Source organism: Syngnathus typhle, linkage group LG4 (assembly GCF_033458585.1).
Source record: "Syngnathus typhle isolate RoL2023-S1 ecotype Sweden linkage group LG4, RoL_Styp_1.0, whole genome shotgun sequence".
Taxonomy (NCBI): domain Eukaryota; kingdom Metazoa; phylum Chordata; class Actinopteri; order Syngnathiformes; family Syngnathidae; genus Syngnathus; species Syngnathus typhle.
In genome coordinates, this window is record NC_083741.1 from 18,572,934 (window position 1) to 18,586,930 (window position 13,997).

The following is a 13,997-nucleotide window of genomic DNA, read 5'->3' on the forward strand; positions in this document are numbered from 1 at the left end:
CTTTTGCACTTTGCTGAAGCACATGCTGTCCCCTCCTCACCCTACCTTTTGCTACATTTGTGCAGCTTGCTTATTTATTTTTACATGCCAAACTTAAATAAGACATATGAAGGCAAACGTTATGTGTTTTCTTTCAAACACCCCAAAGAACAAGCTGGGATAGGCTCCAGCATGCTTGCGACTCACCTGAGGAAAATCGGTTCAGAAAATGGATATAATAAAATAGAATGTAATGTAAGATATAATATAATATAACATCTTTGATTCGAAGATTTTCCTGTTGTTTTTTGGCACTGCATCACAACTGAGTGAGTTTGTAGCATTTTATTTCACCCCATGATCGCACAAATTCGGATAACCCATAAAACACAGACTGAACAAATGCAATAGTTACAACTATATCAAAACCAAACCAGCATTTAAGTCAGTCATGCATCAATGGAATATTTGCTAATACATTCTTCCAAAAAAAAGGCATAGATGACCATATATGTGCCATCTGACCAGTGTTGGTAGTTGAAGACAGTGTAAACCATACAGCTTACGTACAATAGTCATGAGCCTTGTTTTTTAGAGCACCTTCTTTTTTTAAAACCCTGGGATGTGCATCAATAAGGGTGGAGGATTGGAATCTTAATTGCTGACGATTCCCCACATAACATTATTGCTTCGGGAACGTTTACAACAACCCTACCTCATCTTAAAGACGGTTTGCGTGCTGCTGTTTTGGTTAGCAACTGAGTTCAAATGAACTTGTTGATTTTTTTTGTTTACAAATGGTGTCAAAAGAATTCAAGTACTGATTCAAAAAAAGATAAAGATGAGATCAAAGACAAATTGAGAGTTTTTTGTTCTCAGATTAGGATCAAATGCCTTAGCCAAAAGCATCTGACAGTTCCAATTGTAAAAAAAACATTTGCCGTGCGAGGCGGGACGAAGATCATTAGAAAGAAGACCTTTTGGTTTGAAAATATACTTTTTCTGACACTAGTTCTGGAACTTCTCTCACACACCGCTTGCACAATATGTTGAAACTGACAAAATTTCAACGACCCATTTGGGGAGGAACGCTTATTTCTTTTTCGTAGGATGATACCCATGTGCAATAAAAATAGGGCCCGATATCTGAGGAAATATGGGATGTGTGAAGAATAGCATCAATCAACTTAAGCAGCTACTGTAACTTTTTTGGAGGAGTTTTTTTTTCTATTTGGTTGGGGGAAAGAGAGTTTTTAATTGCAGTGTCTATTTGAGAAACTACCTCAAGTACGAATGGACTTAAAGAGTTAAAAGAAGTATTGTCATCACATTAAGCAAGATTAGTACTACAAAATCCAAGTCCAGCATGACCCACTGTGACAAAAAACAGCCAATGTGCATCTATTAAAGACCCAATTTTACATCATCCTCATTTCCATCACTGGCACGGGTCATTTTTTATTCATAGTTCAAACAAAAACTCTGCAGGGAGTTTGACCTGACAGCACACACCTATTAAAATCAATACAACATACTTTTGCAGAGTCTGAAAGCAAATTGTCAGGATGATATTAGTATGAGGACTCTCCTGGGGTATGGAAGTTGATTCATAGCATAATAACATAACAGCAAACAAAAATGCATTGTACAATATGGTCACATAAAACAGGGGCTGCCCCCCCCCCTTTTAAAATGAGTATTAGAGGCCATTTCAGCGCTCCAAGGACCAGACAGAATGTATTGTAGGTAAAAATTGGATGCACTTATCATCATCAGCAAGAGTTTTTGGTTTGTTTTTAGAATTTGCATGGCATTGCAGATCAAATACTCTGTCCAGGTAGGTTTCCCCACCCCATCTTAAAATAATTCACCCCAACCAATTGAATCAGCCAAAAGTGGATCGCACTTGAATCTGAGACAGCGCTAAAAAAACAAAGACAAACAAACAATCACAGTACAGCGAGCCGACAAGTCCCATTCACATTCCAATTGAAGAGCAGTCAGGATCACTTGAGTGTGGGTGTTTGTTTGGTCTTCCAGTGCCTTATCAAGACCTGCAATGTAACCAGGGAAGAGAACATTTATTCATTTTTAGTATGGGGCCAGTCTCCCTTTGTCAAACTGTTCAACTAGGAACTCATTTACATCACTGGGTCGGTCGGACTTTGCGTTTTAACCCATCTCAGTGTTTACTCTAAGTGCTGCTGTTTTGGTTAGCAACACGATTAGAATGGCGTTTTGGATCACCATATATCGATAGTCGAGAGATATTTCCAATACTACAGTGACCCCTAGTGAGAATTAAGAAACAGGTTTAAGCGTCTAAACCCGAAAGAATGTCTTTATGATTGGGGTTTCACAAATGCTGTATGAATTTAAACAATTTCGTTTTAAAGTCTGATCTACCAAATTTGAGGGATTATTCTATGACGCCTGAAGAACAGAGTTAGAAATTTGCAAAAGGGTTGTAATTCTTTTGGCTGTTCTTCAAACTTGTTAACACCTTTAACACAGCATTACGAAAATGTGAATACGATGAATTTTAACGATTTCTTTTTTTATCTAAATCCGATGAAGACTTTGCAACATAAACGTAATGTGGATTAACAGACACAGAGACTATAGAGATGAGCTCATTTAAAGTGGTTGTCTTTATATAATGGAGGTCACGCTCCACACATCTGCTTCTGCAATTTTGACTCATTTCTGTACAAAATGAGCCATTTCGTCCACTTTTCTTTCATCAAAGACGAAAAATGCTTTTGTGAGCATATTTCCAAGTTTGGCACTTGGTGCATCTTCTGTACTGCTAATCGAGCTCAAGAAAAGTTCATCGCCTCTGCATCTTTTCTTCGAGGCGAGAAAAGAATAGGAAAAGTTTCAGAGGCCATTAATCTTAATTGAAGAATGAGAACATAATTTGTTAAATCATCAAATAGTTTGGCCGAGGAAGCCATTAAGTCCACTAATAAGTCGTAAGTAATTTGATACACTTTGATGCTCTTCATTGAGTTGCCATAAAAAGTGCCATTTCTAAATTGTGCTTCAGTGGTAGGTTGTCATGATGTGAAACCTAATTTACAGTCCTTGCTAATGGACAAAACATTAGGTACACCTGATCAATATATGGAGATTCAATTTAGGTAAGTTTGAAGCTGCAAAATAGACTGTTGGAGTTAATTGTATTGTCGAAAGTTCTTGTATTTTTTTTTCTTAACTCTTGGTCAAAGTATGTGTTCAAGACAGTGAGGGTAACGTGATTTACTGAAGAAATAATTTGAAAAAAACAAATTTTGACTTACTGAGCGAGCTGGCATTTGGTTGTCGTAACAAAACGTCCCGTGTAGTGGATGTTACATCTGACAACATTGTTGGTAAAGTCTGATTCCATCACCAGGAATTTGGGGTTGACTGTGAGCTAAAGAAAAACAGAAAGAAATTAGATTTGTGTTAAAAGCGGGAAAAAGATTTTCCCTTTTACCTAGTTTTTACCTTTAATATGTAGTTTCCAGGCTGGATGTCAGTGATGTCGATCCATTGACAGTCAATATCGGCGTTGTAAGTATCATAGCAGCCTGGGCTGAGACCCTGAACAAGCAGATACATGATATTGCGAAATATTTTTCAATTAAATTTAATTAAATTTGGGAGCTTAAGATCAGGGGATGCTTTGAGAATAATTGTCAATTTCTGTCTATGTGAAGCCCTTTGAGACTGCTTGTGATTTAGGGCTATACAAATAAACTTGACTTGACTTGACTTGAATCAATCAATTAATTAATTAAAAAAAAAGAGCAATTATTTTCAGTTTACTGAACAGCTGCCGTTACCTGAGTGTGCGAGGTACATGCATAACGTTTCAGGTGTCCAAAGTCGCATGTAGTGTCCTCCAGACAGAAACTAGCCTTGTGCCCTTCGGCCACTTTGCGACCCGAGGTAACCTCCAACAAGTCGTAGTGGCTGAACTCATCCATGCTGTGATAGTGCCTGCAGCGGCACAAAGGAGAAAAAGAATGGTCGCTAACAAACATTCATACAAGCTTGAGTTCGGCTCATTCCAATGAAGCGGTGCAATGTTTATGTAAATATTGTTAAGTCGTGTGTTAGTGTTTTGGTGTGTAATGCCGTGCGGTGACGTACGCACATGAACAAGGTCTTTCACAGCCAAGGGAGGTTAATTAATGACAAATCAACACGTTACGTACTTTGCAAATGGAAATACTCGTGTGAGGGACACAAGACTTACATTATGCGCATATTTGCGCAGCTTTGGCACGTGAATAGAGCCAGATCAGAACCAGACCACAACATGTACGGTATGTTTTTGGAATGTTGGAGGAAGCCAGCGTACACGGACGGAGTCAAAGCTCAGGGAGAGAATGCAAAGTCCACGGAGGAAGCCGTGATGTCTTTAAGAGGAATAATTACCTTCATAATCCTTAATGAAACTTTCATACAATGACACTTCAGAGGCTTTCATAATTTATAACTACACAAGGCGCATTACCAAGTGGCATTTGCATCAGTTAAATACTCCCATTAAATAGTCCCCAGAACAAAGGACATTATGGAATATACTGTGAGTTTCAATAAATATGATGTGTAATAAAATAGAAGTTTACCTCCAGTTGGGAGATTTACGGTGAGGTAAGCGCTAAGGACCGTTAAAGTCACACAAACTGGGATTGTGCAAACATTGCTTTATATTGCATGTAGCAACAACATTTTTACAGGAACGGTCATTATAATTTGAATAAAACCCAAACGACGTCTTGGAAAGCAAGTTGGAATCAACGGGGCGGGGGGGTGATCATTTTTTGCACTCAATCTTTCCAGTGGTGACCAATTACCTCCTCGTGTGTTACAAAGACATCCCTTGTTATGAAATTTCAAAGCATGTGTTTCATTGTTGTTTCATTTCTGGAATGCCTGTACAAGGCTGCCAATAAACAAGCAATAAACTATCATTTATTGCATATTACATTCTCCATACAATGTATTGCATTATGCGTGTGTGTGCCTGTTTGTGTGATGCTTAGAAAAAAATATGGGAGTCAAACGGCACTGTGTACTAGTTAGGGGCAACTGATGTGGAAAAACAACCAATTGTAAAGCTCATTGAGATTAAAAATCTATTTCCCGATATTGACAGAAAATCATAATCGAAATCAGTTCAAAATACGTCAACAAATTTGTGCCAAATTTAGAGCCGGTCACATTGTCCAATAGTATTAGTTTCACATTCCTTTACAGTGGATTTGAAGTCTTCCAAATCATAAATTCTGGAACGTTCAAATCCAAGTTATTCCATGAAAAGGGAACAGCATGTTTGAATGCTTACCCAAGGACAGACACAAAAGCAATTAAAAGTAGCAGCAACGACTTCCAGAAGGCAAAAAGCACAGATGCTCCACCAAAGGATGCAAACTCACGAGTAAGATGCTGGAATTTGCCAAAAAGTACAGAGACAAATCTCCAAAATTCCTTCAGTAAATTTAATGGACTGATGAGACAAAGATAAAGCGAAAGAATGGAAAAAGCTTTCCGACGATGATCCCCATCATACGAGCCAATCTTTGCAACTCGGCTCCTTCTAGGAATGTGCTCCCTAATCTTCATTGATGATGTAACACATCAAGGCAGCAGCAAAAATGAACTCGGACGTCTACAGAAACATTTTGGTGGCCGATTTATAGAGATTAGCTACCAAACGTCCAGCAGGGGCAAGGAATGGTTCAAGATTAACTTATTTTTTACTGTTCAGATATTATTGACTGGGATACCCCCGTTATTTCCCGATTATGACGTATAAATCCACACAAGTTTGAAAGGAATAAAAAATATTAATGTATCTATTTTATCTATGATTGCACCAATGGTTAGGGACTACTGATGTAAACCACAAAAAAAATAGTGGTTCACCATGGCAGCAAATAAAAGTGTCAAAAATATGTAGCTTTTTCTCATTGATACTATGGTAAGAAAGCTACGTGAGAATAAAGTTCTCAGCTGGAGAGCTTATTGACCAGAAATGTAGGCCAGCAGATTTTATAGTAAGAGACTTCTTGCATAAGCAAACACTTTGCCCCAGTAACCCATATTCCCGCTGTGGCACTCAAACAACTATGTGATCGGGTGTCACGGATTGACAGAAAAAAATAAAACGATTTTTTCCAAAAAAAGATTGATTTGTCAAGTCTGTCAATGGAATGATTGCCTTGGCTTGCTGCCTCCTGGGAGCCGCCGTCGCCGCCGTGTGTCAATGCCGACTGACAAATATAAAAAAAACAACAACAACACTGCCAATCTCCTAATGGCTGCTCACATTCCTCCTCGGTGAAGACGATCGGGCCGTTTTGGCAGGACGTGGAATATACCGTCATAAAAATGAGAGCAATAACACCCCACCCAACCGAATTCACACGGAATTCCTGAGTGACATTCAATTTGTTTCACCGGGGGCCTCGCCGAGCCAAGTCAAACATTTCCACGGACGGAGCTAAGGACGCCAGTAATATGTCTTTATAGTACATGGTGTACAGGAATCTGGCTTTGTGTTCTCACGCGGGATTTGTAAGGGACTCACCTAGATGGGAATCCTGTCAAAACAAGAATGCTTTTCATGGTTAGCCAACCCCCAAGTTGATAGAGGTAACCAGGGTCATAGCGACATGGACAGAATGTTACAAGTGAGGCATTCTCCTACAAACCTTTAGGATATAAGCCTTTAGATAACCAAAGTAGTCCTTTGTCATGCCTTGAGATCCAAACGACACCCGACTTGAGAGTATTTTGAGATATGAGCCGTTGATGTGAACATTTCCTCTAAAATGAGGCGCCTCGTCGTCATGATCAGCTGTCTTGCTTTTTTTCACGTTGCAAATGCTAATGGCTGACAAACTTGACATTTACGTGGGCTTCTGAAAAGTGACTGTCAATGACCAACATGTATTTCCAGTAAAGTGCTTACTGATGGCAACTGTGCCACTCCCAGGTATGATGCGGCCTGTTCGGCATGAAGTCAGCAGTGCCCTTGTTCTTCACCCTCTGCGGAAATCGCAGCAGTACTCGGACATCGTAGTCGGTGGTTTCCGGCGCGTACGCAGAGCTGAGGGATGAACAGGGGAAAAAAATGGTTTGTTTTTCTTAGAGCAAGACTTGGAAAGGTTCGCAGGCGGGATGGTGAATAATTCATCCCGCAGATTACATGCATCTCATCGCCTGTTGAGAGCCAAGCCACCGAGATGATATACGCTCTTGTTACAGGATTCACTTTGGTGCGAAATAAGACGAGGCGCGATCTCAACCGCGGAAGATCCGAGCCATTCATCTTACGGCGCTTGTTTCATTAGGAGTGTACGGCAAATTACGGCTGCCCATCTGGCGGTGATTGCCGCAAACTCAGACAGGATATGAAAGGGCTTTGAGGGATGGCTGGATGCTCTTCTGGACGTCATCTCGGTGGTGTCCTCATGGGAGAGTCAGCCATACTAAAACTGTGGCTCTGGGGTTTACGCATTCCGTTGACTTAACAAAGAGGCCTCAAGCCTACAAAGATGAGCACAATTTAGATTGTTTAAATGCATCACATTCTCTCTTAGTTTAGTGCTAGGCAGCACGAGCAAGGATTACCACCCTGGGGGATGAACGACATTAAATGTAATGGTAGTCTGGTATTTTGCGTGATTTTCTTTTTTCCCTGCCCAAAAGAAGTTTATTGTTACAATGTCCTTTTTAAAAGGTAACTTTAAACAAAAAAGGTTACAATATAATGAAACTCAAGTCTCAATCCTAAAGCGCTCACACACGGCCCTCATGGTGAATACTAGGCGGCGAAAGGCAATTTAGAAGCTGGAGTGGACCAAAAATATTTCATCATGCAAATCTGGGCAAGTGTAAAACCTAGAATATGCTCGAAATGGCAATTTCGCACCAAAATCGACTATTTTGTTTTAAGTTTTGTTCGTGTGTCTTTGAGATATGTTCCTGCCTCCTGTATGATTCACACGTCCACCCAATTTTGTGTGGACTAGCTCAAATGCCTGTTCTAGTGTAAGTTGTACTTTTCATTTAATGTGAAAGTCGAAAGGTTCTATGAAAACTAGGCCAATTAAGATTATTCTCATTTCTAATCTGTTGTTTTGGTTTTGCTGTCTTTTTAAGACCATGTAATAAAAAATAAATTAAAAATAAAAAACAGCACTGAACCCATTATTAAAAGTAAATGTCAGGCATATGAGGTGTGGGCATTGTTTTAGTAGGACTAATGCCAGAAAATGATTTAAACCTGTAGATCTTTCGGGATCTAAAAAAATAAGCTTGCCAGAAATCGGATCTAGAATGCTAGAAACTATTGCTTTCTGTTGTTTTGAAGACCCAAATAATCAATGGCAAATGAGGGGGACAACAATAACAAGGCAAGATAGTTGCAAAGACGAGCAGAAAACCGAAAAGTCTCTATTTTCTGTACAATACCAACACACGGTTTTACCTTGATAGGCATTTTTCCTCTGCAGCACAGCGCAGCGAGTACATGCGGGCTCTCTGAATGTACGTAGAAGCCTGGACATAGTTGGCATCGGGAACTAGGTCAGGCAACCCTGATGAATAATGAAGAAGAGATAAAACACAAAGCTCAGTCGAAATTCAGGGACCACAACAATCAATCGAGACTGTCATGTCTCAAAAAATGGTGGACCTAGAAATACATGACTGCAACATTACCAACTCGGCATCATCAATTTTCTCATTCATTTAATATATACGGATTGTTTTCAACTGTGGAGGTTCAATTCTTCTTACTTAGAAGTGTTTACCTTGAACAGTTTTAGAATTGGTAAGAATGGTAAAAAAAGCTATGGTGGTCTTACTAAATGTTTTATGCGAGTGACAGTTTGACTCTTTAAATTCTATTACTTTTGATTGTTTTGAAATCCGCTCAAATTGCAAGTCAATCATCCAATAATAGACTGTGTCAGATATTCCATTGAAGAAATCGAAGTCGACCGTGACACGCTATCTGACACAGAACATTTTTTCCAATCTTTCTGCAACCCAGCCCTTCCAGCCCCATCATATATTTGTCACCATTTTTTAATTTCCTGGCATTTATAAAAGCGCTGATGGAGTACACGAGGGGGCAACAGCGAAGAGGTCAGCGGTTCAAGAATGGGTCATGGTGCCGAGAGCCTTCCACTGCTAATTATCATACATTCCAGATGATTATCACGCTTTTCTAATGAGATGCTCCATAGGCCTTTCCAGACCAGGGGTGAGTATGGGGTGACTGTGCCAAAGGGTCACATTTTGTGTGACTGTGTAAAATTGTCCCAAAAGGGAACATAATACACACTAAGCTTCTAACGAAATGTAACTTATTATGAATATCAGGCTGATGCCTTATGCAGATGATGATACGCTGCCTCGGCTAATGTGATGTGATCTACTCTGACGCTCGTTTTTAATATGAACCTGTCACTTGAGGTTAACCTTTAATAAAAAATGCGTAGGTTGATGAGTTCTACCTTCAGGGGGGAGGATGAAGCTCTACTTGGAAACATGTAAGCTGGTTTACGGGAGGGCTTATTCCTGTTCAGCGTGAGTTTGTCATACTTTACTCAAGGGATGCGAGAGAAGAATGAACATGTCGAGGAAAAACAAGTTATCTCACAGTGCTGCTGTTGTTTTTTTTACTTGTTTTTTTTGTTTCAAAGTGGGACACTGACAAGTCTGTGTGAATGTTACAACAGAAAAGTTTGCTTTCTTTTGTTTATCCGAAGCAGTGGAGACATACCGTCTCCTGAATTTACTTTTAAAAGGAGATATATTTTATCAGAGGAGAGACTGGGGGCAGCAAGCAAACGGACTCCTGCAGCAAAGTGGAGACTATGGAGTGTGATACTGTAGTACACAGAGCAAGCAGACAGATGCAGGGTGTTTATTTTTGTCATTTCTAATTACATCACCGATACGGTATTGTTGCAACATCATTGACCAGGCACTAGAAATAGTACCTCCTAGTCTTGACTTCTGGGTTTTGCCTGTGGAAACATTTAAATTCCAAGTTGTATCCACTTGATGCCATATGGCAGTGAAGGAAAAACAACAAAAATCTAAGTAACAGTTGGTATGTTGACATATAGCAAGATAGCAACCTATACAACAAAACTTGGCATGGTGCAAAATCTTCATGCTAGCAGGTTAGCATTTCATTCAATATTCTTTGAAACCAGCCATTGGGTAAGATGTTCATTTTTATTGATTTACCTTCGTGTTTTTTTAACACAGATATCTAAGTATCTAGCTATAGATAGTTTTTGATCATGTGATCAGATATTTGGAAGGATTCTGTATTCGCAATTCAATTAATATAAGCACCGAAACAAAACATTGACGGTGCATGGCGTCACAAGACAACACGCTAGCTTTGTACATTTTATCCATCCTCTTTGATTATTTGATGCACTACACTTTAATTTTATAACCGTTTATAAAAGCAGACGATATCTGAAGTGACTTGACAAATATTTGTGGTGTGTTTATAGTAACTGCGTAAGAAGTTTTGACATGTTGTGTTTGCTGAGTATTTAGCATGCAGGTGAGTTTAAATAAGGGCTTTGGCTCACTCGCTTCTTATGCAAACATCGCTGCTCAGCGCTCACTCGCCGTATGAGGTCGATGTAGTAGGACAGGGCACACTTCCTGGGGCGGACCATGTAAACATTGTAAGAACCGTGTGAGACCACCACGGTTTTGCTTTTTCACTCTCTCTCCCTCGCTTCCACCCAAGAAAAAGACTTTGTTCTCTGCCCCCGCTAATCTTTCGAAATGAGAAATTGGGTCTCTTTTATAGGGATAAAGTGTTTGGAGGGACCAAAGCTGATCGGCTCTCAGCAGCATGTGACAATGCCACATATTACGCTCTAAGTGGGGCACGCTTTGGAGACCTTGCCAGGCATTTTATATACCAAAGAAGTTGTAAAAAGGACGCGCAGGCCTGCCTTTAAGATACTTTTAAGCTAAAGACGATGAGCCGCAGAGCAACGACACATCAGAGTATTTCACATTTATTGAGGTCAAATTAAAGACGAACAAGTGACTCATCGTTTTAACGCAGCTTTCACAGCACACTGTGTCGCCTTGTAAACCGACAGGAAATAAAATAAGGTTTACTGTTTTAATAGGTAATGTACGAACATATCCCTTTGCTTGTATTTAGCTCTCTCTTTTGGTGTTTTTGGGCTCATTGTTTCAGTAGCTGTTGTTGTCAGTCACGTTTGTTGACTGCGTCGTATCTTATTTCCAGGTTTTGTGGATTACATCGAATGTTTTGTTTTATTGAGGATTTTTGTTCATTTATTGTTCTAAAATTCCTTTTTTTTTAAATGTCTTTTTGAGTTACTACTACTCTCGGGTCTTGTCTCCCTGAGTCCTTGTACATTTTGCCTCCAACAACATGAAAACTTTCATTTTTGGGACAGTACCAGTACTAGAACAACTTCCTTCTTTTCTGTGAAGCAGCAATTAGAAGACTAATTCCGCTGTTGCTCCCATAATCTCTAACAAACTGGGCCAGAGTGACGACTAAGCTCACTAAGACATCTGCACGCATGATGCCATTTTGTGCTGGGAGCTCATTGGTTGCTGAATGAATGAAGATTTTGCGAAGAGTGAGCGCAGACCGGTAGAAACAAATCTTGAGCGTACACATTAAAAATCTCACATCAGACAGTTTGTGCCTATTAATCTCAAGGGGTCTGTAGGAAAAACAAGTTTATCTAAAGTAGTGTTTGTTCGACACATTTCATCGACTTTTACTTTTGATGACTCTTGCAGGGACTTTCCATATCACCCTTCCCTATGGGGAGTGGTGATTTGCTGTATAAACCACCCCTTCTCACCCCAACCGACCCTTCCCAAACCTTGTTTACTCTCTCTTGTCCCCAAGTGTAGGAGGAAGCCACACCTCTTACCAGACGCAATGAGGTCACCATCGCTGTAACCAAACTGCACGTGAAGCATACAGAGCACCCCCTCATATTCAAACAGTGCTTCTTGTGTGCTGAGCTTTCTTAAAAAAAAAGTTGGGTGGCACAAATGTGCACCCCATTTCCGCCATAAAAAAAAAGTGAGGCTGATTTTCACAAAGATTGCTTAAGACATCTGATAAACATGCACAGAAAAGATGATTGCATATTTAGGAGGGGTATTTAGCAAGTGCTCAACTTTTTGCATCATAAGGAATTTCAATGAGGAAGGCAAAAATCTCCTCAGGGACTGTCTGTCTGACTCTGAAATATTTACAGAACTTAAAAGTGTACCTCAAACTCCTCAACCTCTCCGGAGAGCCAACTTCCAGAACAAAACACATTCACCGTATTTGTAATTTTTGCAAACTACTCCAAGTGCAACAAAAGAGCTTAATTTACCTCTTTGCTCTTGTTGGTATATGTTCCCAACGTTGGTTTGCTCAATGGCAGAGTTTGGAGAGTTTCTGCCAGGCTGAACAGGTTGCGGAAAGGGAGGCTGGGGTCTTGCAAATGGTGGGAACTGTTCATACTGAGGACTTCGTACCGGTGCTTGGCCGGCCGGTCCTGGCGGGTCCACTCTGCTGTCGGGTACGGAGGCAGCGGGGTCCTCGTTGTATAGACTCTGGGTGTATCTGCGGTCCAGGCCGTCCGTGAATGGAGGCTGGGCGGCCTGTGGGGGTGCCACAGGGCTGGACCCATAGCTGTAGGACTGGTAGAAACGGTACCCGTCATCTGTGAATTCCATTGGTGAGCCAGGTAGGACCGGAGCCACGCCGTACCCCCCTCCGGTATACCCCTGTCCACCGGCGTACGATCCACCGGCGTAACCTCCTCCGGGAACCGGTTGAAAGGGCGGCTCATAGCCCCTGTATGATCCGTCTGTATAACTTGGGTCAAAGGGCACGGGTTGGTAGACGGGCTGTTGAGGAATGGGATACTGAGGGTAGGACGGTATGCTATAAGGTGTTGAAGGGTAGGTAGATGAAGACCCTGTGGATTGTCTGACCCGGGTGCCGGAGGATCGCTGGAAGGGTATCCGAGCCGTGGAGCCCGATGTTTGTCTCCAGTTATCAGGCACTTGCCCAAAACCGAAAGGATGCCTGGCTTGCCCGCGGATAGTCTCAGAGGATCCCCGTGATGGCGCTTGTCTGCGAACATTGCCCCCTTGAGATCTACGGGACGACTGAGCGGGGGTGTCGGCAACCACTATTTGGTGATCCCTGTCCTGCGTGTCGGTCCCAGCGGGAACATACTCGGATCCACTGTTAAGAAGGCTGAACATACGACCGTTGTTCTCCCACTGGATCACCTGCCGCCACGGAGTGGCCGAGCCTTCCTGCACAGAGGTCCGACTCTGACTCTGGGCCTTCCCCAATCCCGCCAGGATGAACACTAAACAAATAACGGGCAGCATTGTGACTTCCGACTCAAAACCCCTATAGCGCCGTCAAAAAAACATGAGTGTCCTGGTTCCTGGGGTGGTGTTGAGGTGATGCCGGGCTTCTGCTCAGGCACATCTGCAGGTCTTCTCCTGACAAGCAAGAGGAAGGTGAAAGATGTGGTCTGTCCAACGTCAGACGCTCCTGCCTGGCTGCTGCACCGCTGCAAGTTTCTATTTGCCTGATTGCTCACAATGAGCTGTGAAAAAATCTCAAAGGTTTTTTTTCTCTTCTCTGTTTTTAAGGAGAGGTCCCACATGGCCCTAGTGCTAGTGATGTTTCCAGGCCTGCAGCGGGCCAGCCCTCCGTGAGGCCTCCAGAATCAACATTACCATCTGGAAAGGCATGTACTGTAGAATACACCTCACTTCTCACAACTTCTTGGACTCTTCACATTGTGTCGCATAGACACGCATATACAAATATGCGAGCAACAGGTGTTTATATGACTGCTATTACACTATGACTTTACCTTTTAAACTTCTACCACAATAATGACAAGCAGATGTGAGGCCTTAATTGGTAACAGTGAGCATTCTGTCAGAGAGAG

At 41.5% G+C, this 13,997-nt stretch overlaps 1 protein-coding gene across 1 annotated transcript; it reads right to left on the reverse strand.

Moving 5' to 3' along the window:
* Positions 1-309: 309 nt before the first annotated feature.
* Positions 310-13,673, reverse strand: loxl1 (lysyl oxidase-like 1). Its single transcript, XM_061276896.1, has 7 exons — positions 12,408-13,673; positions 8,471-8,579; positions 6,950-7,087; positions 3,810-3,966; positions 3,472-3,567; positions 3,282-3,397; positions 310-2,033 (listed from the first exon to the last, which is right to left on the reverse strand). The coding sequence occupies exons 1-7, from the start codon at positions 13,420-13,422 to the stop codon at positions 2,027-2,029; spliced, it is 1,638 nt and encodes a 545-aa protein (XP_061132880.1). The 5' UTR covers positions 13,423-13,673; the 3' UTR covers positions 310-2,026.
* Between the last annotated feature and the right edge of the window lie 324 nt (positions 13,674-13,997).